General features: G+C 46.9%; 1 protein-coding gene across 1 annotated transcript in view; it reads right to left on the bottom strand.

Moving 5' to 3' along the window:
• RRP9 (ribosomal RNA processing 9, U3 small nucleolar RNA binding protein) overlaps nucleotides 1-21592 on the bottom strand; it is a 58779-nt gene extending 37187 nt beyond the window's left edge. The window contains exons 1-8 of the mRNA XM_033926612.1: nucleotides 21435-21592; nucleotides 17619-17701; nucleotides 14809-14924; nucleotides 11226-11293; nucleotides 10250-10291; nucleotides 9064-9190; nucleotides 6617-6738; nucleotides 5701-5793 (exon numbers count right to left, since the gene is read on the bottom strand). Coding sequence (XP_033782503.1) covers nucleotides 5701-5793; nucleotides 6617-6738; nucleotides 9064-9190; nucleotides 10250-10291; nucleotides 11226-11293; nucleotides 14809-14924; nucleotides 17619-17701; nucleotides 21435-21512 — 729 coding nt within the window. The 5' untranslated portion in view covers nucleotides 21513-21592. The remainder of the gene's footprint in view (nucleotides 1-5700; nucleotides 5794-6616; nucleotides 6739-9063; nucleotides 9191-10249; nucleotides 10292-11225; nucleotides 11294-14808; nucleotides 14925-17618; nucleotides 17702-21434) is intronic.
• Between the last annotated feature and the right edge of the window lie 465 nt (nucleotides 21593-22057).

Raw genomic sequence — 22057 nt, 5'->3', positions numbered from 1 at the left:
AATGAATTGATTGAGATGAAATTCAGAGACCACTTTAGGCAGGAATTTTGGATGAGTGCGGAGGACTACCTTGTCATGATGGAATACTGTGAAAGGAGGATCTGCCACCAAGGCCTGAAGCTCACTGACCCTGCGAGCAGACGTGAAGGCCACCAGAAAACTTTAGTGGAGCCTTGTTGAGAGGCTCAAAAGGAGGTTTCATAAGCTGAGAAAGGACAACATTGAGATCCCAAATCACTGGAGGAGGTTTGAGAGGAGGATTGACATGGAAAAGTCCTTTCATAAATCTGGAAACCACAGGATGAGCAGAGAGAGGTTTCCCTTGAAGAGGCTGATGGAAAGCCGCAATAGCACTCAGGTGGACTCGTATAGATGTAGACTTGAGCCCAGACTGAGACAGGTGTAGAAGATAGTCCAATACAGAGGATAGGGAGGCTCGCTGAGGCTCCTTAGAATGGGAAACACACCAGGAAGAAAATCTAGTCCATTTTTGGGAGTAGCATTGACGAGTAGCCGGCTTCCTGGAAGCCTCCAAGACATCCCTCACCGCCTGGGAAAACTGGTGAGGAGTTACGTTGAGAGGAACCAAGCTGTCAGGTGGAGAGACTGCAGGTTGGGATGAAGCAGAGATTCCTGATGCTGAGTAAGCAGTGAAGGAAACACTGGAAGAAGGAATTGGTCCCTGCAGCTGAGTTGAAGTAGAAGGGAGAACCAAGGTTGTCTGGGCCACCGAGGAGCGATCAGAATCATGGTGGCATGGTCGTACTTCAGCTTGACCAGAGTCTTTTGAATGAGAGGAAAGGGAGGAAACGCATACAGAAAGCGATTCCCCCAATCCAGCAGAAAGGCATCTGCCTCGAGACGATGAGGAGTGTAGATTCTGGAGCAGAATTGAGGCAGCTTGAAGTTGTGGGGAGCCGCAAAGAGGTCTATCTGAGGCGTCCCCCACTGTGAAAATATCTGATGAAGAGGCTCGGAATGGAGTGTCCATTCGTGAGGCTGGAGAAGATGACTTAGGTTGTCCGCCAAGACATTGTCCTTCCCCTGAATGTAGACAGCTTTGAGGAAGGCATTGTGGCGAACCGCCCAATCCCAGACTTTTAGAGCTTCCTGGCAGAGGGAGGCCGAGCCCGTGCCCCCCTGCTTGTTGACATAATACATGGCGACCTGATTGTCTGTGCAAATGAGGACCACCATGTCGTGAAGTAGATGCTGAAAAGCTTGAAGAGCATTGAAAATGGCTCTGAGCTCCAGAAGATTGATTTGATGGAGTCGGTCCGCACTGGTCCAGAATCCCTGAGTGCGAAGACCATCCAGATGAGCTCCCCAGGCATAGGTTGAGGAATCGGTTGTGAGAACCTTCTGGTGGGGAGGAGTGTGAAACAGCAAACCTCTGGATAGATTCGAAGAGGTCATCCACCAAAGAAGAGACTGCCGAAGAGCAGGAGTGACTATGATGTGCCGAGTCAACGGATCTGACACCCGAGTCCATTGAGAAGCCAGGGTCCATTGAGGAATTCTGAGATGGAGTCTGGCAAAAGGCGTCACATGAACTGTAGAGGCCATGTGGCCCAGGAGGACCATCATGTGTCTTGCTGAGATGGACTGGCGAGAAGACACAGACTGGCAGAGATGAAGAAGAACATCCAGGCGCTGAGGAGGAAGGAATGCTCTGAGTCGAATGGTATCCAGGACCGCCCCGATGAAGGGGAGAGACTGGGTAGGCTGTAGATGAGATTTGGGAAAGTTGATCTCGAAGCCCAAACTCTGCAGGAAGTAAATAGTGGCCAGGGTCGCCGAGATGACCTCTGGAGCCGAGGGGGCCTTGATGAGCCAGTCGTTGAGGTAGGGAAATACCTGAAGACCCCTGTCCCGGAGTGCCGCAGCCACCACTACCAGACACTTCGTGAAGACTCTGGGAGACGAGGATAGGCCGAATGGAAGCACTCGATACTGCAGATGTAGATGTCCCACCCGAAATCTGAGGAACTTGCGAGAGGCCGGATGAATGGGAATGTGAGTGTAGGCCTCCTTGAGATCTAGAGAGCATAACCAGTCGTTCTGCTCGAGGAGGGGATAGAGAGAAGCAAGGGTCAGCATGCGAAACCTCTCCTTGACCAAGAACTTGTTGAGGACCCTGAGGTCCAGAATAGGTCGCCCGCCTTCTTCGGGACAAGGAAGTACCGGGAGTAAAACCCCCGGTTGAGCTGATCCACAGGGACCGGCTCGACGGCACGAAGCCGGAGCAAAGCTTGAGCTTCCTGAAGAAGAAGGCGGTCTGAGTCAAGTTTGAAGGATACTCTCTTGGAGGGTGGTCCGGGGGGACCCGATGGAATTGCAGAGAGTACCCTTCCTTGATGATGGTAAGGACCCAGAGGTCGGTTGTAATAGCCGTCCATCGATGGAAAAAATGATGGAGGCGAACCCCAATGGGGAAAACAGGGGACGGCAGAACGAGGTTGGTTATGCTCCCTAAGAGAGAGTCAAAAAGGCTGAGTAGCCTTAGGGACAGTAGACGGTTGAGGCTTCTGCGGAGCCTTTTGAGGAGGCTGTCGTTTTGCAGGCTGCCTGGCAGCAGAAGCCTGCCTCGGAGTGTAACGCCTCTGATAGATCAAGGGCGGTCTGGCAGGTCGAGAATGTTGAGGCTTAGGCTTGGGCCGAAGAATAGACTGAAAGGATTTTTCATGGTCAGAGAGCTTCTTCGTCACAGTCTCGATCGACTCGTCAAATGAATCCGCTCCCGCACAAGGAACATTGGCAAGCCTGTCCTGGAGGTTCGGGTCCATGTCAATGGTTCGAAGCCAGGCCAGACGACGCATGGCCACAGAGCAGGCAGCAGCTCGAGCCGAGAGCTCAAAGGCGTCATAGGAGGACTGCATCAGTTGAAGGCGCAACTGGGACAGCGAAGCAACAACTTCCTCGAACTTGAAGCGAGCCTGAGATTCAATGTAAGGTGTGAACTTCCGAAGCACAGGCAGGAAGAACTCCAAATAAGATGCAAAATGGAACGTATAATTAAGAACTCTGGAAGCCATCATCGAGTTCTGGTATATTCGCCTGCCAAACTTATCCATGGTCCTGCCCTCGCGCCCCGGAGGCACCGAGGCGTACACCTGGGACGGATGAGACCGCTTGAGGGACGATTCGACCAGCAGAGATTGGTGGGAAAGTTGAGGGCTCTCGAACCCTTTGTGATGGACCGTGCGGTATCGGGCATCTAACTTGCCGGGGACCGCAGGAATGGAGTATGGCGTCTCAAAACATCTCATGAACGTTTGGTCGAGAAGTTTGTGGAGAGGCAGGCGAAGAGACTCCGCAGGAGGATGAGGCAAATGCATGGTGTCAAGGTATTCCTTGGAGTACCGTGAACCGGTGTCCAAGGTAATGTCCAGGTCATCCGCCATCTGCCGGAGGAAGGAAGAAAAAGACAACTGATCCGCCAGCACCGGCCTTCGGGAAGGACTGGACGAAGTCGAGGCCTCGGGGTCCAAAGAGACCTGGGAGCGACAGGGAGAATAAGAGGTGGATGGTTCCTCATACTCCGGTCCCTGCGGAGGGGACATGTCTGAGGAAGAGTACCCCATGCGTGGCTACTTCTTCTGCGGCGAAACCTCCGAGTGCCTCGAGGAATGCCTGGACCGATGCCCCTCCCGGTGTCTGGAGGGGGATCTAGAATGACGATGCTTAGCATGGTCCCCCGACGCCTCTAGCGAGCAGATGGGACTCGAGGCCGTGGAGCAAAGAGGCGGGAGATTCGACGCCTCTCGAGACGCAGCCCAGGCCTGGTATGGAGTGCGGAAGAACTCTTCCTGCGATTTGCGATGCCCAGGACTTCGATTACCCGAAGAGGGATCCCAGGCCTCTTCGAACGGAGGCATGATGGGCTCTAAAGGGGGCATATCACTGAAGGAGGCCCGCCTCGAGGGATCGGCAGCCATATGTCGCTCCTCCTCGCCAAGCAGCAAGGTCGACCGGCGAGGAGGAGGAGGAGGGGGCGGTCCGCCCCCCGGGATCAGAACCGGGAGGTCACCCTGGATGGTTGCAATCAATTTGGGCCCCATGGTTTGCATGAGCTCGACAAATTGAGCCTCCAGAAGGGACCGCAACGAAGCCGATATGGAGGGATCCGCACCGAAAGGGGGTCCTCCAGCACGGTCTTCACGCTCCTTCATTGCCGAGTGCTTTTGCTTTGAAGCTTTCGGCACCTTGATAACCACGGGTGGAATTGTGGAAGGCGGTACCTGAACCTGAGAGACGGAAGGCATCGGCGCCGAAGACGGGGTCGTAACCGGGACAAACGAAGCCGGTTTCAGGAGACCCGGAGCAGCAGGAGCGGTGGCGGGCTTCGCATGTGAGGGTGAAGCACCACCCGAAGTCGAAGCGGAAGGGTCTTGCACAGCTTCCATCTTGAACATCGACTCCCACAAAAACAGCAACGCTTAAACGCCCGCGCTGTGAGTGTTGAACAAGGCCGGCACGATTTCGGGAAATGTTCTGGACCAAGACACTGCAGGTAGCGTCGATGCGGGTCCGTCAGCGAAATCGCGCGCTGGCACTTGCTACACTTTTTTAAACCGGTGATTGGCTGGGACACAGGCCGAAAAAACTCCGCTGTGAGATCGAAGGAGCGGGGCCTGAGCCACGCGGCCGACCCGGCCGAATCGCCGGAAGAAATTTTTTTTTTTTTTTTGAAAAAGAAATAAAACACACGATAAGAGTAAAAGAAACTCAAAACCGCGGCTATGGAAGGCAAAAGAACGGGAGTTCAGTCAGCGCAGAATCGAAGTAAGACTTCTCAGCTCCGCGGAAAGAAAAGAACTGAGGAGACACGCCCGGACCATCGGGCGGGAAGGCACTGGTGCATGCGCGGTGCGGGCATCTCGAAACTTCTGAGTTTCTTCAAGCAAGACATGCTTGTGAGACGTCCGTATCGGGGCTCTGTCGGATGACATCACCCACTAGTGAGAATACCTGCCTGCTTGTCCTGGGATAATGTTATTAATCAAACAGGATGGACCATGAACTCAAGCACAGCAACAGAGAAAACAAAAATTAGAACTTTGGATTTAGCGCACATCTTTTCAATAGTAGACCAAGACAAGTTAAATATAAGCCCTCTGGGGACAGGGAAATACCTATTGTAATTGAATGTAACTTGCCTTGAGCAACTGTGGTGCTACTGACACAAGGAGCAAGTTTATGATTTCTTCTGTATTTGTCGGTTTATAAATTGTGTATTTAGATTGTAAGCTCCTGCAAGCAGGGACCGTCTCCTTCGTGACTCTGTATAGCACAGCATATAACTGGTAGCACCATAGAAATTATTAATAGCAATAGTAGCAATGTATGGTTTCATTATAGTTTGTCTAGGTTTTAGGAGACTAGAAATGAGAAAAAAATAAAAATATTTATGACAACTAGTTTGTTATTAAACTAACAATCATCTAAGGGAAAATGATTATTACGGTGTATTTCCTGTTTATGTTTTTATGTATCCATTATGAAGCTATTTTTGGTGTATGATAGGTTTATGTTATGTTTAAATGCTGAAATGTTTTGAAATTATGCTCTATGATGTACTTAGTGGATGGTGATGCTCAAACCAGCATAAAATAAAAAAAGAACAGATAATTATCTTGAAAGGAATATGAGGGGGGGAGGAAGTCATCAGAGAAGGAAAGAAGCAGCTCAAACCCTTACTGAAACAGCATCTCGATGGCCTGGGAATGTGTACAAGTGTCTGCATGTCTCTGTTTCCCAAATCAGGATCAGCTTATTTTTATCGCCCGTTGCCTGGAAAGAAAAAAAAATAAATAAAAAAAGGAATGTTGGGGAGATGTGGGGGGCAGGTTTATAGAGGAACTTTAAACAGGCATTTCTCCGAGAATCTCAGAGAGAGTGGGAGCCAGAAGGCCTTGAACATGTGCAGATGTTCAAGGCCCTGCAGCAACCCAGCAAGGATCAGCGGCAGGCTCTTTCGGCACCGGCACGCGTTATGTCCTGTGGGTTGGGGTCCAGCATATCTCCCCCCAGTGAATCTAGCATTTCTCACTTCCTCTCCCCCACCCACCCCAGTGGTCCTCCAAACTTTGTGCCGGCAACAATGCAACCATGCAACTGCTGGCTAGCCCCACCAGAGCCTTTCCTCTGCCGCATCCCACGTCAGATGAGGTAACTTCTTTGGGTGAGAAATGGCAGAAGAAAGGCCCTGGTGAGAACGACCAGCAGCTATCTAGTTTCAATGCTGCCAGCACCAGTTTGGAGATGATGGTGGGGGTGGGAGGAGTGCAGGAAGACATGACGGAAAGTTGGGGCAGTGAGCAGCAGTTTAAAAGCAGGCAGCCACTGCCATTGGGCAGACCTGGGCATTTTCCCAGCTCACTCAATGATAGTCATGCTTCTGTAAGAGGGGATCCAAATGTGGTTTTGATGGATTGAAAGCATGAGAGGTAGAACCGATAAGATAAGGGCATTCTACTCTACCCCATGCACCTCAATAATACAGAAATATAGGTTTCCCCCAATAACACACACACGATATGTTCCTGTAATACATAAACTTTTGCCTCCCCAGGACTATACCACATACACACACCAAGCATTGTAGGCTCCTTACCAGGTACTTCCCATCCGATGAGATAGCCATGGCCAGGATATGTGCTGTATGGCCATGCTGATCCTTTGCCCCTTTCTGTCCTCGTGGGATCACGCAAAGCTTCTTTCCAGAGCATACATCCCCTGCAAGGCAAACATGCTCTGTAATGATCACTCATCTGGCATCTTGTGGCTCAGTTATTTTCATGTAATGTTAAGAGGCAAATCTTTGGTAATGCAGGAATGGCAAAGGGAGAAAAACATCATCCAGGAACCCATTTTTCCAGAGCTAAATACACAAACCCCAAGTGATCCTGATCAAGCAAAAGGCCCAATGTTTCTTTCATTAACTATTTGGAAACATTTAGAAACTGCCTTAGCAACTGAAAAAATATCTACACTTAAAGGTTCCTCTTTGCCCAGTCCATGCTCTCTCCTCACATAGTGAGAGCAATAGAAAAAGTTAGACTTGATGATCTCTGGCCCAATGACCAAATCAACTCAGATGTGGCAAGAACAGTCCTTTTTTTTTATATATATCTTTATTCATTTTCAAAAATTACAACAAGTGTACAACATTCATTCAGAAATACCTTAATTCATCACTTGACATTCTTATTTGTATTACTCCAAATAAATAATTATATAAGAAACCCACCCCTCCCTCCCAGATACCAATTTGTATTACTCCAATTAAATAATTATATAAGAAGCCCACCCCTCCCGCCCATATACCAATAAATATCAATTATCAATTATTATCCTTCAGAATCCCACCCCCTTATCTTATTCAATAACAGTCCTAAAAATCATCTCTGATGCCAGTGGATGAGACTGACACTCCAATTCTAATTCTGTTCTCCCTTGAAAAGAGGAGACTGAGAGGGGACATGATCGAAACATTCAAGGTACTGAAGGGGATAGACTTAGTAGATAAGGACAGGTTGTTCACCCTCTCCAAGGTAGGGAAAACGAGAGGACACGCTCTAAAGTTGAAAGGGGATAGATTCCGTACAAACGTAAGGAAGTTCTTCTTCACCCAGAGAGTGGTAGAAAACTGGAACGCTCTTCTGGAGTCTGTCATAGGGGAAAACACCCTCCAGGGATTCAAGACAAAGTTAGACAAGTTCCTACTGAACCAGAACGTATGCAGGTAAAGGCTAAACTCAGAGAAACTGGGCCTCATCTCCCTTGAAAAGAGGAGACTGAGATAGAAACATTCAAGATACTGAAGGGAATAGACTTAGTAGATAAAGACAGGTTGTTCATCCTCTCCAAGGTAGAGAGAACGAGAGGGCACTCTCTAAAGTTGAAAGGGGATAGATTCCGTACAAACGTAAGGAAGTTCTTCTTCACCCAGAGAGTGGTAGAGAGCTGGAACGCTCTTCCGGAGGCTGTTATAGGGGAAAACACCCTCCAGGGATTCAAGACAAAGTCAGACAAGTTCCTGCTGAACCGGAACGTACGCAGGTAAGGATAGTCTCAGTTAGGGCACTGGTCTTTGACCTAGGGGCTGCCGCGAGAGCGGACTGCTGGGTACGATGGACCACTGGTTTCTTGTTCATTACTGTATTCAATACAAATTTCTTACATTAGCACAGAAGGTATTTCATCCTGCCATTGCAGCCTAGTTGGTTTCTACCATTACACTACACACATATTCTAGAACTCTGGACTCCTTAAAAGATAAGCCAATTACACATTTTTGATACACCAACGATACTCGAGTGAGCTGCTACTCTTTTCATTTCTATCTGAATTTATTCACTGCTGTTTTGCTTTAATATACCACTCTTCAAAAGGCTTAATAAAATCAAACCATGTACAGGTTCTGGAATAACAGCAATTCCAGCAGCAGGGCATGCTGAGATTTTGGAAAATGTGCTGCATACAGACAACGGTGAAGAACAGAACACTGGGGCCGGTGGAAGGGCACTGAACACCCTAGGCAAACTTTTCAGCCTTGCGCCCTTCCCCTTAATAAGTAAACAATCACGATCACACCAATTATCATCCATGAATGAACCTGTATAAACATGTAATTGGCCAACTCAAAATAATAATAATAACTTTATTTTTGTATACTGCCATACCCAGAAGAGTTCTAGGCGGTTCACATTAGTTAGACAAAGTTACAAGTGGTTACATACCAAATTGATCATAGAGTTGCAAACAGCAAGGAGGAAGAAGGGGGGAGAGGAGGGAGACGGGGGAGGGGGGAAGTTTTGGTAGGGGGGAGGAGGAGGCTTGAAGGAGGGGCATTAGGGGTCTTGGTCTCGGAATAGGTGAGTTTTAAGTACTTTTCTGAAGTCAAGGTAGTCGTGGGCCAGCCAAGGGTTTAGTTCTCTAAAATGTGTGTGGCTGTTAGGATCTATTTTGATGCATCTCACTTTCAAGATGTCATCATGTAATTTAGGGCCAAGCCACGCCCCTCTTTTGGTGATGGAGCACGGAGGACACGATACTTACATTTGATAATGGTGCAGTCTTTGGCTGCTGAGAAGATGTGTTGGTCATCGGGAGAAATGACCAAGCAGGTGATAGGTCGCTGGTGTCCTCTTAGGGTTCGGATCTCTGTGACATCTGGAGGCTGCAACTGCACAAGCAGAACTCAGTTGGCAAAATGCATTAAAACACAGCTTCACGTAGTCCATCGTCAGCTCTTACTGAGATGCAGGAATTAGTAGCCCTCTGGATTCGCCCATATTCCTTACAAGGCAGAAAGGGCCCTAAATCTCGATATTAGAGAATGACACGGGGGACAAACTTTCCCCATCCCTGCGGGAACTCAATTTCCTCATTCCGTCCCCATGAGTTTTGTCGTGTCCCTGTCCCATTCCTGTAAGCTCTGCCTTAACTGCATAAGCCTCAAACACTTGTGATTGTAAAGTGTTTGGAGGCTTGTGCAGATGAGGGCAAATTTGAGGTTGAGGGGTGGGAGACTCAAGAGCAATGTAAGGAAATTCCTCTTTACGGAGAGGGTGGTGGAGAGGAAAACGGTGACGGAGTTCAAAGAAGCGTGGGATGAACACAGAGGATCTAGAATCAGAAAATAATAGTTAATATTGAAGAACTAAGGCCAGTCCTGGGCAGACTTGCACGGTCTGTGTCTGTATATGGCCTTTTGGTGGAGGATGGGCTGGAGTGAGCTTTGATGGAGACTTTAGTAGTTGGAACCTAAGAACAGTAGCGGGCAGAGCTTTGGATCCTTGCCCAGAAATAGCTAAGAAGAAGAAGAAAAAAAAACCCTAACAAATTTTTAGATTGAATCAGGTTGGGAAGACTAGACGGACCATTCGGGTCTTTATCTGCCGTTATCTACTATGCTATGTTACTATGAAAAGAACTCGACGGGATGGAAAACTGAGTTCCCGCCAGGACAGAGAAAAATCTGTCCCTGTGTCATTTTCTACTAGATACCTTTAGATCAATTCAAAGGCCCCCTAAAGATCTACTGATCTTCAGTAACAGCAAGAGGTTAAACAAAATCTTCAGCTCTTCTTTCCACTGCCAGATCTAATCGAGATGTTAAAGTCAGGATATTATACACAATAAATTAAATCAAGTCTCGCCAGTTGCTTATGGTGGCTCCCTGTTATTGGCTTGAATCACTGCACCAGAACCACCTTGCCCTGCCTCCACAGTGGCTACTTACATCTTTGGCAACAAGTCGCTGAAGTTTTCCTTTCTGCTCAAGCTGTTGAAAGAAAAAAAAAAAGATAATTAGCACATTGATAATTAGCTCTTCATCCATCAGCACACACAGGGACAGAATCCAGAGAATGCAATCCAGGGGTAGGTAATTTCCACACCTCTCTCTCATGGCTTTTCTTGTGACAAGACATAGGGGATAAATGATATAAAAACTTCCAGAAGTGTGCTTATTTTATAAAAGGAATGCTATAAATATCCCTTTATAAAACAAGCATCCAGAGCTACTGTACATCCCGAAGAAAACAAATGCCCTCCCATGCTTCAAGCATGCACTCGTCTTGCAACCATGCAAGTTCTGTCCAAACGCCACTTCAGGATACTCACAGACTGCATATAAGAACACACACTGATCAGTGAATTGCATTCACCCATACAGAAAATGACCATCGTTTTGCAAGACCTGCATACAGTTATGAATCTTGGGCCTGTGCTCTTCAACATATTTATAAACGACGACGAGCGAGGCGATTAAATTTGCATATGATACGAAGTTATTCAGAGTAGTGAAGACGCAGGAGGATTGCCCCGTGCAGATCGCTCATAGGAAATGGCTGCCTTGAGCTCCCGTAGTCTCTCGAGACTACGACGGGAGCTCAAGGCAGCCATTTCCTGTGAGCGATCTGCACAGGGCTGGAACGTCGGAAGATCGCTCCTGCCCCGAAAACCCACTAGACCACCAAGTAAGGCTTAAGGGGAGGCTTGCAGGGCTTAAAATAGCCAGGGGAAAGCGGGGGTTAGGGGCAGAACCGGCCCGAATATTATTCTTGGGTTTTTTAAAAAAATATTTGCGGGGCAGCTCTGCCCCTAACTCCCCGTGGATACGGAGGGAGAAGTGTACTGCACGCAGCATCATCCAATGAGATGCTGCCATACAGATCACATGATCCCAGCTTCTCATGCCACTGTCCCGCACTCACCACTTCCTCCTCCAGCCGGCTTGCAACTAGATCTTGCTGGAAAGCTTCCTCCTCTGCCTTCTCTTCTTCTGCAAGAGAACAGCACAAACAATGCAGAAGTGAATTTCACCATTCAAGTACAAACGACCCCACAGCATCCAAATGCATCGGTCCTCAAAAATCCCACAAGTTTGTTGAATGCAAGCAGTCTTAAAAGCTTGGTAAACCAAGAGGCAATGCAACCCTTACTATTGAATGGGGCAGCTCCTTGCTGCCAGATCACAAAAAAAGGAAATGCCACTGCAGCCCAGAGCAACCCTCTGCTCTTGGGTATGATGACATTAAAAGTAATATTGAATAGAGGGTAAGAAGGAGGAGGGGATGAGAGGAAAAGGGTGAGAAAGACTGGAGGAGTAGGATCAAATAAAAAAAAACACCAACATAAATAAAAGTAGCAGTGTGGCAATGGATCATGCACTGACTGCCTTGTAGTTAGGCTGGCACATAATAGCTGGTGTAGTTTGAGAATGCCCTCATAAGTACATAAGTAAGTACATAAGTAGTCGCCTCCGCCGGGGCAGACCAGAGGTCCATCCAGCCCAGTGGTCCGCTCACGCGGCGGCCCATCAGGCATATTGCCTGGTCAGCGGTCCCTGACTAATTTTATTGCCTACCTCTACAGTTATCTCTAAACCTTCCACTGCTCTTATCTGTACCCCTCAATCCCTTTGTCCTCCAGGAACCTATCCAGGTCTTCCTTGAAACCCTGTACTGTGCTATTTCCTATCACGGCCTCCGGAAGGGTGTTCCATGTGTCCACCACCCTCTGTGTGAAAAAGTACTTCCTTGCGTTTGTTCTAAACCTGTCCCCCTTCAATTTCATCGAGTGTCCCCTTGTTCTTGTGGTTTCTTTCAAATTGAAAAATCTGTCTTTGTCAACCTTTTCGATGCCCCTCAGGATCTTGAAGGTCTCTATCATATCTCCTCTGAGTCTCCGCTTTTCCAGGGAGAACAGCCCCAGCTTCTTCAGTCTCCCAAGCACTACTACAGAATCATCAATCCCCCACCTCCTGGAACTCGTATGCAGATGGCTTTAGCACCCTAGGGTTCTCAAGAGCAAATGACCATCTTATTAGTCAACACTGCTGGATGGATATACAGGAAGAAATAAAAAGCACTATAGCCATTTTCCCAGACGCTGAAACTATATCACATTGAAAAATGTGCAGCGAGCATCAGTGATTTTCTAGAAGGATTTGCACAGAACTGGAACACGAGATTTACCATTGTGGCACTAGAACAAAGCATGAAGCATTTGCTGGATTCAACACTACCCCAAATACAGTCCTGGGTACCCCTTCTCAAAAGAGGTATCTAAATGTTAGATCATTCAATCTGGGGCTAGTGACATCAGAAACAGACATGCATGCAGAGATCTAAATTACACTTATTACAGGAGGGAGTGTGTGGCACCGGGGTTCAAGCACCCTGAGGTTGTGGGTTCAAACCCACGCTGCTCCCTGTGACCCTGGGCAAGGCACTTAATCCCCCCATTGCTCCAGGCGCATTAGAAATATTGCGATCCCACTGGGACAGACAAGGAAAAATGCTCAAGTACCTGAATAAATTCAGGTAAACCATTCTGAGCTCCCTTGGGAAAACGGTATAGAAAACTGAATAAATACATATACGAATGGACCCCATAGGGATCTTGCGAAAAGCAGTCTCTCACCAAAAAGGGGGCATCCTCTATGATTCCACCACCTCCAGAGGAAAGGATTCTTTTTTTTTGTATATTTAGAAAAAACTGTTTAAATCATCTTAACATTTCACAAGCAGTAACTATGCTACGATTATCAATTTAAAACAAACACATTTTCCCAGGAAAAAGACAGTAGGGAACACGAGAATATGGCTATACATTGGGACAAGGTGTTACTGGAGGAGTGGAGAATCAGCAGCCTGAGAACCTGGGGAACCGAGCTCTAACCTTGCACTGCCCCATGAACAAAATAAGTAACTGTATATAATACGTAAACCACTTTGACTGTAAGTGCAGAAAGGTGGTATATCAAGTTCTATCCTTCGTCTTCGGGGCTCATCAGAGTCCAGGGCCTCGGAGTGCCTCTCCGCCCCCCTCTGGTCTCGCTTGCCCTATGTAGACTGGGATGGGGGGGGGGGAAGTTTGGTAGCTTTTACTTTTCTTCTGTACATGTTTGTTATTATTATTGTATATGATGCGTCATTGTAGGTATTGAGCACTCGTGGGATGCTCTGGTTTTGTATTTGCAGTTGCTTGCCTCAATAAAAAATTGTTTGAACCTAAGTTCTATCCTTTTTCCCAAGCCACAGATTCGAGGTTCTGCTGCATTTGTTGCTTTGCCAACAGTGGCAAACTGCCCAAAACGGCAGTTACAGACCGAAGTCTGTGGGCTCCTTTTACGAAGGCGCGTTGGGGGCCTTAATGCGCGAAATAGCACGGGCTAGCCGCTACGGCCTCCTCTTGAGCAGGCGGTAGGTTTTTGGCTAGCGCGCCAATCCAGTGCGTACGTTAAAAACGCTAGCGCACTTTCGTAAAATGAGCCCTGTGTGTTCTCAAAGCAGGTAGATCTGGGGGGGGGGGGGGAATCCAACATACTCCAAGCAGCAGAATCCTCGAAAAAGGAATGAAAAATACACCGAATAAAATAATAAAATGGGGAGCGCAGAACAAACACTCTTGCAGAGGCAAAAGGAAAAATCCGGAGTGGATTCCTTCTGCAAATGGATGCAGCTATCGGGATATTACCCATCTGTATAGAACAGGGATCTCAAAGTCCCTCCTCGAGGGCCGCAATCCAGTCGGATTTTCAGGATTTCCCCAATGAATATGCATTGCACGCAGTACACGCACATAGATCTATCTTATGCATATTCATTGGGGAAATCCTGAAAACCCGACTGGTTGCGGTCCTCGAGGAGGGACTGACAACCTGATCTAGACCATATGAACTGAATGGAGTCAGTCTAGAGCAGGAATCTCAAAGTCCCTCCTCGAGGACCGCAATCCAGTGGGGTTTTCAGGATTTCCCCAATGAATATGCATTGAAAGCAGTGCATGCACATAGATCTCATGCATATTCATTGGGGAAATCCTGAAAACCACACTGGATTGCGGCCCTCCAGGAGGGACTTTGAGACCCCTGATATAGAATGCCTCACCCATTGCACTGGAAAAAATTTAAAAAAAACATTTTCATGTATCACTTCACCAGACCTGATTTTAATATTTGGGTGATGGGAAAACGGAAGGGAACAATTTGGGAATGCACATTCTTTAATTGCTGCAGATTTGTAGTAGAGATGTGCATTGTTTTCATACCTTCTACTAGACTGTCAAGCACATGGTGAAAGATTAAGTAATGAAGACATTCAGTTTTAGAGACTTCTGGTTTCTAATCAACAGCATAACTCCCTTTAAACCTTCAAGCCAATTCACTTAAACAGGGAGTGTCAGAGCCACCCTAGTTCATATTTTCTTGCTAGAAGTGACAAACCCCATCTCCTCTCCACAGTAAGAACCAGGAAAAGGTGGGGGGAGGGAAGGGACGTCTACTACTCTTACCCTGCTGCCGAAGCTGCTCCAAGTAACTCTTCGCCAACCTCAGTTTCTTCTCCTGAGCCGTTTCTTCAATCTCCTCATCCTCGGCGAGCCTCCGCTTCCGCTTCTCTGCTGCGGGACTTGAGGCAAAGAAAGCATCAGGAGGACTATTAGAACCAGCTGGTTTTGTCTGGACAATCTCAAATCACCACGAGTACTCGCTCGTGTGGTTTTTCAGTGCACTCGCACCCTGCAGTCTATAACCCTTTCTTGCACATTACTGTACACAAAGACATCCTGAGACAATTGCAGGCTCAGTGTATCTATTACTATGCAGCGCTAAACTGAATGAGGAGGGAACAACGACATCAAAAGAAATGTCATAATACGAACAGTCCAATATGATATTGTGCACAAACCCACGAGGCTTGGGACAATGCGTATTAGCACCATCACACTCTTCAATCTGTAATTTGGCACCAAAATTTAAGTGTGGTTTGAACTCTTACATTTATAGAACACAAGAACTCATGCAGGTCTAGGACTAGATTCGATAAATGGCTCAAAAAAAAATGAGTGTTATTCTATAAATGGCGCTCCAAGCTAGGTGGGTATCATTTCTAGACTAAGATGTAGCATAGGAATCCAAGCTTAACTTTAGGCGTGAGGATTTACTCCAGCTGAAACCTGGTGTAAGTCCTTGTACGTAAATTAGACGCAGATTGCCCGAATTCTATAACAGTGCATGCATCTTTAGTGAACGACCTTGACCTGCTCAGGCCTCCCTCCCACAGCCACACCCCTTTTCCGGTTGCAGGGGAAAAGATTGATGAGTGCATCTTTATAAAATAACGCCTAGCAAGATGTGCCGGTAAACCCACATTGTTGCCAAATTAGCATCAATTGACAGCAAAAAAATGTCGGGCAGATAAAGGCCAAGTGGCTGATCCAGTCTGCCCGTCCATGCCATCTACTCTCCCTACGTACTTGTCCCAAGCACTCTTGAATTCAGATAAAGTTTTTGTCTTCACCACTTACACCGGAAGGCCGTTCCACAAATTCACCACCCTTTCCACAAAAAGTATTTCCTCAGGTTACTTAGAAACCATAGAAAATGGCGGCAGAAAAGGGCCACAGCCCTTCAAGTCTGCCCACTCAATTAACCCTCCTCCTACTGTCTTCTTGGAGATCCCACTCTGATGACCCCTCCCCTTAACTCTACCCTCCTAGAGATCCAATAGGTGCATCCCATTTATTCTTTAAATCTGGTACGCTGCTGGCCTCGACCACCTATACTGGAAGCTCATTCCAATGATCAACCATTCTTTCGGTGAAGAAATATTTTCTGGTGTCGCCGTGAAATTTCCCACCCCTGATTTTCATCCTGTGCCCCCTTGTTCCACAGCTTCCTTTCAACTGGTTCGTTACTCCATTAAATTGCATTTGCAAATTGAACGCCATATATGGAATCCGAGGATAAGTGCATATTTGTGCATATAAGTGCTAGGTGAGCACTTGTGCTATTTTACACACGATGTGTGCAATTTTCTTAGTACATAAATGCATGGGGGTGATGTTCACAGGAGAGCAGCATCAACATTTAGGCAGGGACCTTACAGAATACTATTAAGTTATGCACTAACGTGTTGCATTCAGGTATGTGCGTTTACACCTGCTATTACCAGGATGCAATAAAAGGCTGATGTTAATATTCTGCAACAGAAACTTGACACCCACCCAGATGCTATTAAAGAATTAAGGCACAGCCCACTGCATTTAGGCCAGGGGTGTCAAAGTCCCTCCTCGAGGGCCGCAATCCAGTCGGGTTTTCAGGATTTCCCCAATGAATATGCGTGAGATCTATGTGCATGCACTGCTTTCATTGTATGCTAATAGATGTCATGCATATTCATTGGGGAAATCCTGAAAACCCGACTGGATTGCGGCCCTCAAGGAAGGACTTTGACACCCCTGGGCTACACCATTTCAGAATTGATGACCAGGGACGCAGAAGCTTCTAGAGCAGGGGTGTCAAAGTCCCTCCTCGAGGGCCGCAATCCAGTCGGGTTTTCAGGATTTTCCCAATGAATATACATGAGATCTATTAGCATACAATGAAAGCAGTGCATGCAAATAGACCTCATGTATATTCATTGGGGAAATCCTGAAAATCCGACTGGACTGCGGCCCTCGAGGAGGGACTTTGACACCCCTGATCTAGGCGCTGTAATTGTGGTGCCCATTTATAGACTTGCCCCCAAAGGCACATTGTTAGAATACAAACCACCTAACACAACAGAATACACCAATGCACATTCGGTATTACAGGCCGCAATACGAGTACATTACTGCCCAGGAGTACAAAGACATTCCATAGCACATGTTTTATATCGGAGCCTAAATCAGTAGGCTGGTGGCATAGCCCAGGACTCCCCCTAGAAGCAGCCAGTGTCTCGCAAACTCTGTTGAGCCGCGGCACACTAAACATAGTGGCCGCGGCTCGAGGCATTCAGAAGGGCACAGACGTCAGTGCGCATGACATCATCATGTCGACAGCCAACGGCCCTGAGCCGCCAGTGAGGGGTGCCAGAAGGGAAGACACGTGGAGAGGAGAGGCCCTGGCTGACTGCCTACAGGATGTGCCTCTGGCCGCGAGAGGCACGTCCTGCAAGCAGTCAGCTGGCCTCAGCGCCTCTCCTCCTCCCCAGCGTCTCGCAGCACACCTGAAATCTCAGACGGCACACAGTTTGCGATACACTGACCTAAGCAATTCTTCAGCTCCCATCCAGTTTCCCTTTATTCTAGAATCACCTCGGTCTTCTAGAACCTCTTACCTCTCTGTCCCTGAATCACTAGAGATCTCCTCATTCAGCGGGGGTGCAGCCTTCTTCCGTGGTTTCCCTTCTCCCTCATTTGGCTGAAACAAGTTTAAAAGAAGCAAACACAATTAAAAAAATTTTTAAAAAATTACATTCCTTTGGCATTCTGTAAGGAAGCCTTAAAAAAATATGAATTCATTCAGCATGAGCTATATCACATAAGGCAAGACCTCAGCAGTAAGGATCATTACACTCCCAGAATCTGAAAGTGATTACTGTTTAATTACAGGACTGGCATTATTTACTTGTGACATATTTCTGTTTTAACTGAGTGACACTATCGGCCCCTTTTACAAAGCCGCAGAAGTGATTCCTACGCAGTAAATGCAATACAGCCCATTCAATTCCTATGGTATCTATCGCACTAGGACTTGCTACCACGGCTTTGTAAAGTGGGCCCTAAGTTACCGTATTTTTCGCTCTATAAGACACAGTTCTCGCGAGTCCCACGAGAACTGACGGTAGCCATTCAGGGAGTGGCGCAAGACCAGGCAGGAGCGCGAAAAGCTCGCACCTGCCTTGTGCACCGCTTTGCCACAAGAGATGAGGAGGCAGCCATCCAGTGAGGGAGGGGCAGGAGATCGGAAAGGTCCTGCCGATACAGCGCTGGACATTAATTTTAAAAAGGTACCGGGGGGGGGGGGATATTCGCTCCATAAGACGCACCTACATTTCCACCCACTTTTTTGGAGGAAAAAAGTGCATCTTATGGAGCGAAAAATACGGTACCTGCCCTTGATGCCAAGTCTGAGAAGTCTTATTAGAAAGCTAAGATTATATGGTACTTCTGAGGTAATTTTGTGCAAAAACTGAAAAATTCTGCACAATATATTTGGGAAGTCTTCAAAATTTTGAAGCATTTTATTTAATCAAATAATGTTGTGTCGATGACTAATAATTAATTTATATGGCAAAAGACAGAACATTTTTTTACATAACAATGCAGTTTTAACGTTTTGTACAAAATTACTGAAATCATAACCCTGGCCCATTCCTCGCCCCCCACTACTGCGCTCAATTTTTCGCAGCTACATACAGACGCATGACCTCACTACCCACTTTCCCAGTCCAATCCAGATGGTGATGTTAAAACAAATTCTTTTTGAGCCAGTCCTGTATGTATCTCCGGAAGAAGCCGGGCACATGTTTGGTGAAATGGACACCGTCAGGATTGGACTGATAAAAAAACTTTGAGATAAGTTTGGAAGCACTTTATTTTTCTGTTAGCTGTTCCCAGAAAAACTTCATTCACGCCATATAAAAGGGTTTAATGAATGCATAGTAGTCTCTGAAGATAGTTATGTGGGAAATTATATATAAAAATTATTTTAAAAAGCATTGAAAATTATAAATATAGCCTGGGCAATTATTAGAGAGAATATGGTAGGTTTTTTCAGGAAGGTTTAAAAACAGTTATTTTTGAAATACTGATGCATCTAAAAAAATGGTAACCTTTTTGACATGGTGACATGATAAATCTGTGACAGATAGCAAAGATACAAAGTCTCACTCATTTTGAATGTATCTCACTCATCTGAAAGCTCTCTCACTCTCTCTGAGCCCTATTTCTCACTCAACAGAGTTTGCTTTAATGAAAAGGAAGCGCGAGGCCTTTTTGGAAGGAGTTTTGAACAGCATCACAAGACACTGAGACTAGACAATGACACGGGGACAAATTTTTCCACGGCCCCACAGGAACTCATTTCCCCACCTCCGCAAGTTTTGTCCCTGCCCCATTCCTGTAAGCTCAGCCTTAACCACACAAGCTTCGAACACTTATGATTTGAAAGTGTTTGAGGCTTGTGCAGATAAGGACAGAGCTTGCAGGAATGGGGCAGGGACAGGAAAAGAACTTGCCAGGACAATGAGCTCCCGAGGGGATGGGGAAAAATTTGACCCGTGCCATTCTCTAATTGAGATCTAAATTCTCAAAACTGCGCTGAAAGTTAGATAGCGGTAGGCACCCTACCTACCGCAGCCTAACAGCTGTTAGGTAGGTCTTCAGCCCTACTCCCAAAAAATAAGCCCTAGACCCCGGATTCGCCAGCAGCAACGCTTCCGCCGCCAAACCCCCACTGACCCTCCCATCTTTCCATCTCTTCCTCCCATCTGAACCCCACGAGACCTACATACCTCCCTCCACATAGCAGCATCAGTAGCACTCTAAACAGGGGGGGGGGGGCGCCAAAGGCTCTGCCCTAGCAGGCATGATCTCTCTCTCCAGCTCCTGACTCCCCCCACCTACCTTCCCCCACTGTAATTTTTAAATCTTCCGACAGCCGCTATGCAGCATCAACGAGCAGGCCTGCCTCAGAAGTCTTCATTCTGCAGTACAGCGGCACGGCAGCCGCCCCAAGATCTAAAATTACAGTGGCCGGGAAGAGGTGGGTGTGGGAGCAGAGCCAAAACCGAGTCTTCCGACTGCCAGTTTTTCAGGAGGCCCCTGTGGTCTCCCCCACTCTGACACCTATGAATGTAAGAGAATATAACCAAGGCAGTTAGCTTAGCAGGATTTAAAAAAAAAAAAAGGTTTGTATAATTTCCTAAAAGAGAAGTCCATAAGTAATTATTGAGATGATTTGGGAAAATCCACTGCAACATAAAATCTGTTTTTCTCCTTGGTATCTTGCCATCAAGCCACTAGGACTGGAGCACGAGTGAACACTCCTAACAACATCTTGCCAGGTACTTATGACCTGGGTTGGCTTCTGCTGGAGCTTGATGCCCCAGTACTGGCAGCTCTTATGTTCAGAAGTTTTTTCAGATGCTCTTCTGAAAAGGAATATCCTTAATTGCATTACATTTGTGATTTCTATTCCGCCTGTGCCTTGCGGTTCTAAGCGGATTACAGTCAAAAGAGATCAGGACATTACCAAGAGAATTACATAACGATTCAAGTAAATTACATGTTGTGGTATAGAAATACAAGTATAAGATATCTGGATTTATTGATAGAATAACTTGACAGGGTTCAAGTAGTTACAAGGTTCAGTGGGGAAAACAATATAGGCAACTGAAGAAAGATACCTAACTTTGAAGGAATCAGTTAAGTGGATACCTAAGGGAGATGTTTATTTAGGAGAAGGTTAAATGGATACCTAAGGGAGATGCTTATTTAGGAGAAGGTTAAGTGGATACCTAAGGGAGATGCTTATTTAGGAGAAGGTTAAATGGATACCTAAGGGAGATGCTTATTTAGGAGAAGGTTAAGTGGATACCTAAGGGAGATGCTTATTTAGGAGAAGGTTAAGTGGATACCTAAGGGAGATGCTTATTTAGGAGAAGGTTAAGTGGATACCTAAGGGAGATGCTTATTTAGGAGAAGGTTAAGTGGATACCTAAGGGAGATGCTTATTTAGGAGAAGGTTAAGTGGATACCTAAGGGAGATGTTTATTTAGGAGAAGGTTAAATGGATACCTAAGGGAGATGCTTATTTAGGAGAAGGTTAAGTGGATACCTAAGGGAGATGCTTATTTAGGAGAAGGTTAAGTGGATACCTAAGGGAGATGCTTATTTAGGAGAAGGTTAAATGGATACCTAAGGGAGATGCTTATTTAGGAGAAGGTTAAATGGATACCTAAGGGAGATGCTTATTTAGGAGTTTGGATATTTTTGGTAAATGAGGTTCAAGGGGATGACTAGTGTGTTATTTGCTGGGGAGGGGAATAATCCATACAGAAGCACATGAAAACCTCAAACCCAGACGTATAGAAACCCGGCCAGTCACAAGGAGGCCACGGGCAAAGGAGAAGAAAGTCCTCGCCACTCACCCTCCGCCTCTTGCCGGCCCCACGAGCCTCCCCAAGTCCACCCTTGCGCGGTTTTTTCTTTAGGAAAAAAGAGGACATAGCTCCCGCTATCCGGCACCTTTCACGTGGGGAAGCGGCCGCCTTGGCAATAGTTCCGGATCCACCTCTCCGCCCCCCCCCCCGACCTGCTATTGGATGCTGTGTTCTTCCGGCCACGCCCCTTCACTCTTATTGGACATTTCTCCGGTCGCCTAGAGGAGGAAAGTCAGGGTCAACATCCCGATTCTCCCGTCGCTAGGAAACAAGAGATCGAGTGCGGCGCTAAACACGGTCCTAATGGGAAACAATTCTAAGCTCCGAAGTTCCGCGCTGGAGCCAAACTCTCAGGAGCTTCTTCTAGAGCTGTGGTTCCCAACCCAATCGGGGTTTCAGGCGAGATTTGCATATAATGGACATAACAGGCACATATTCATTAGGGTTATCCTGAAAACCCGATTGGCCTGGTGCTCCTCCAGGACAGGTTTGGGGACCATTGCTCTAGACCAGGGATCTCAAAGTCCCTCCTTGAGGGCCGCAATCCAGTCGGGTTTTCAGGATTTCCCCAATGAATATGCATTGAAAGCAATGCATGCACATAGATCTCA

This window comes from Geotrypetes seraphini, chromosome 17 (genome assembly GCF_902459505.1).
Source record: "Geotrypetes seraphini chromosome 17, aGeoSer1.1, whole genome shotgun sequence".
In the NCBI taxonomy this organism is placed as follows: domain Eukaryota; kingdom Metazoa; phylum Chordata; class Amphibia; order Gymnophiona; family Dermophiidae; genus Geotrypetes; species Geotrypetes seraphini.
This window is presented reverse-complemented; position numbering and strand designations above follow the sequence as displayed.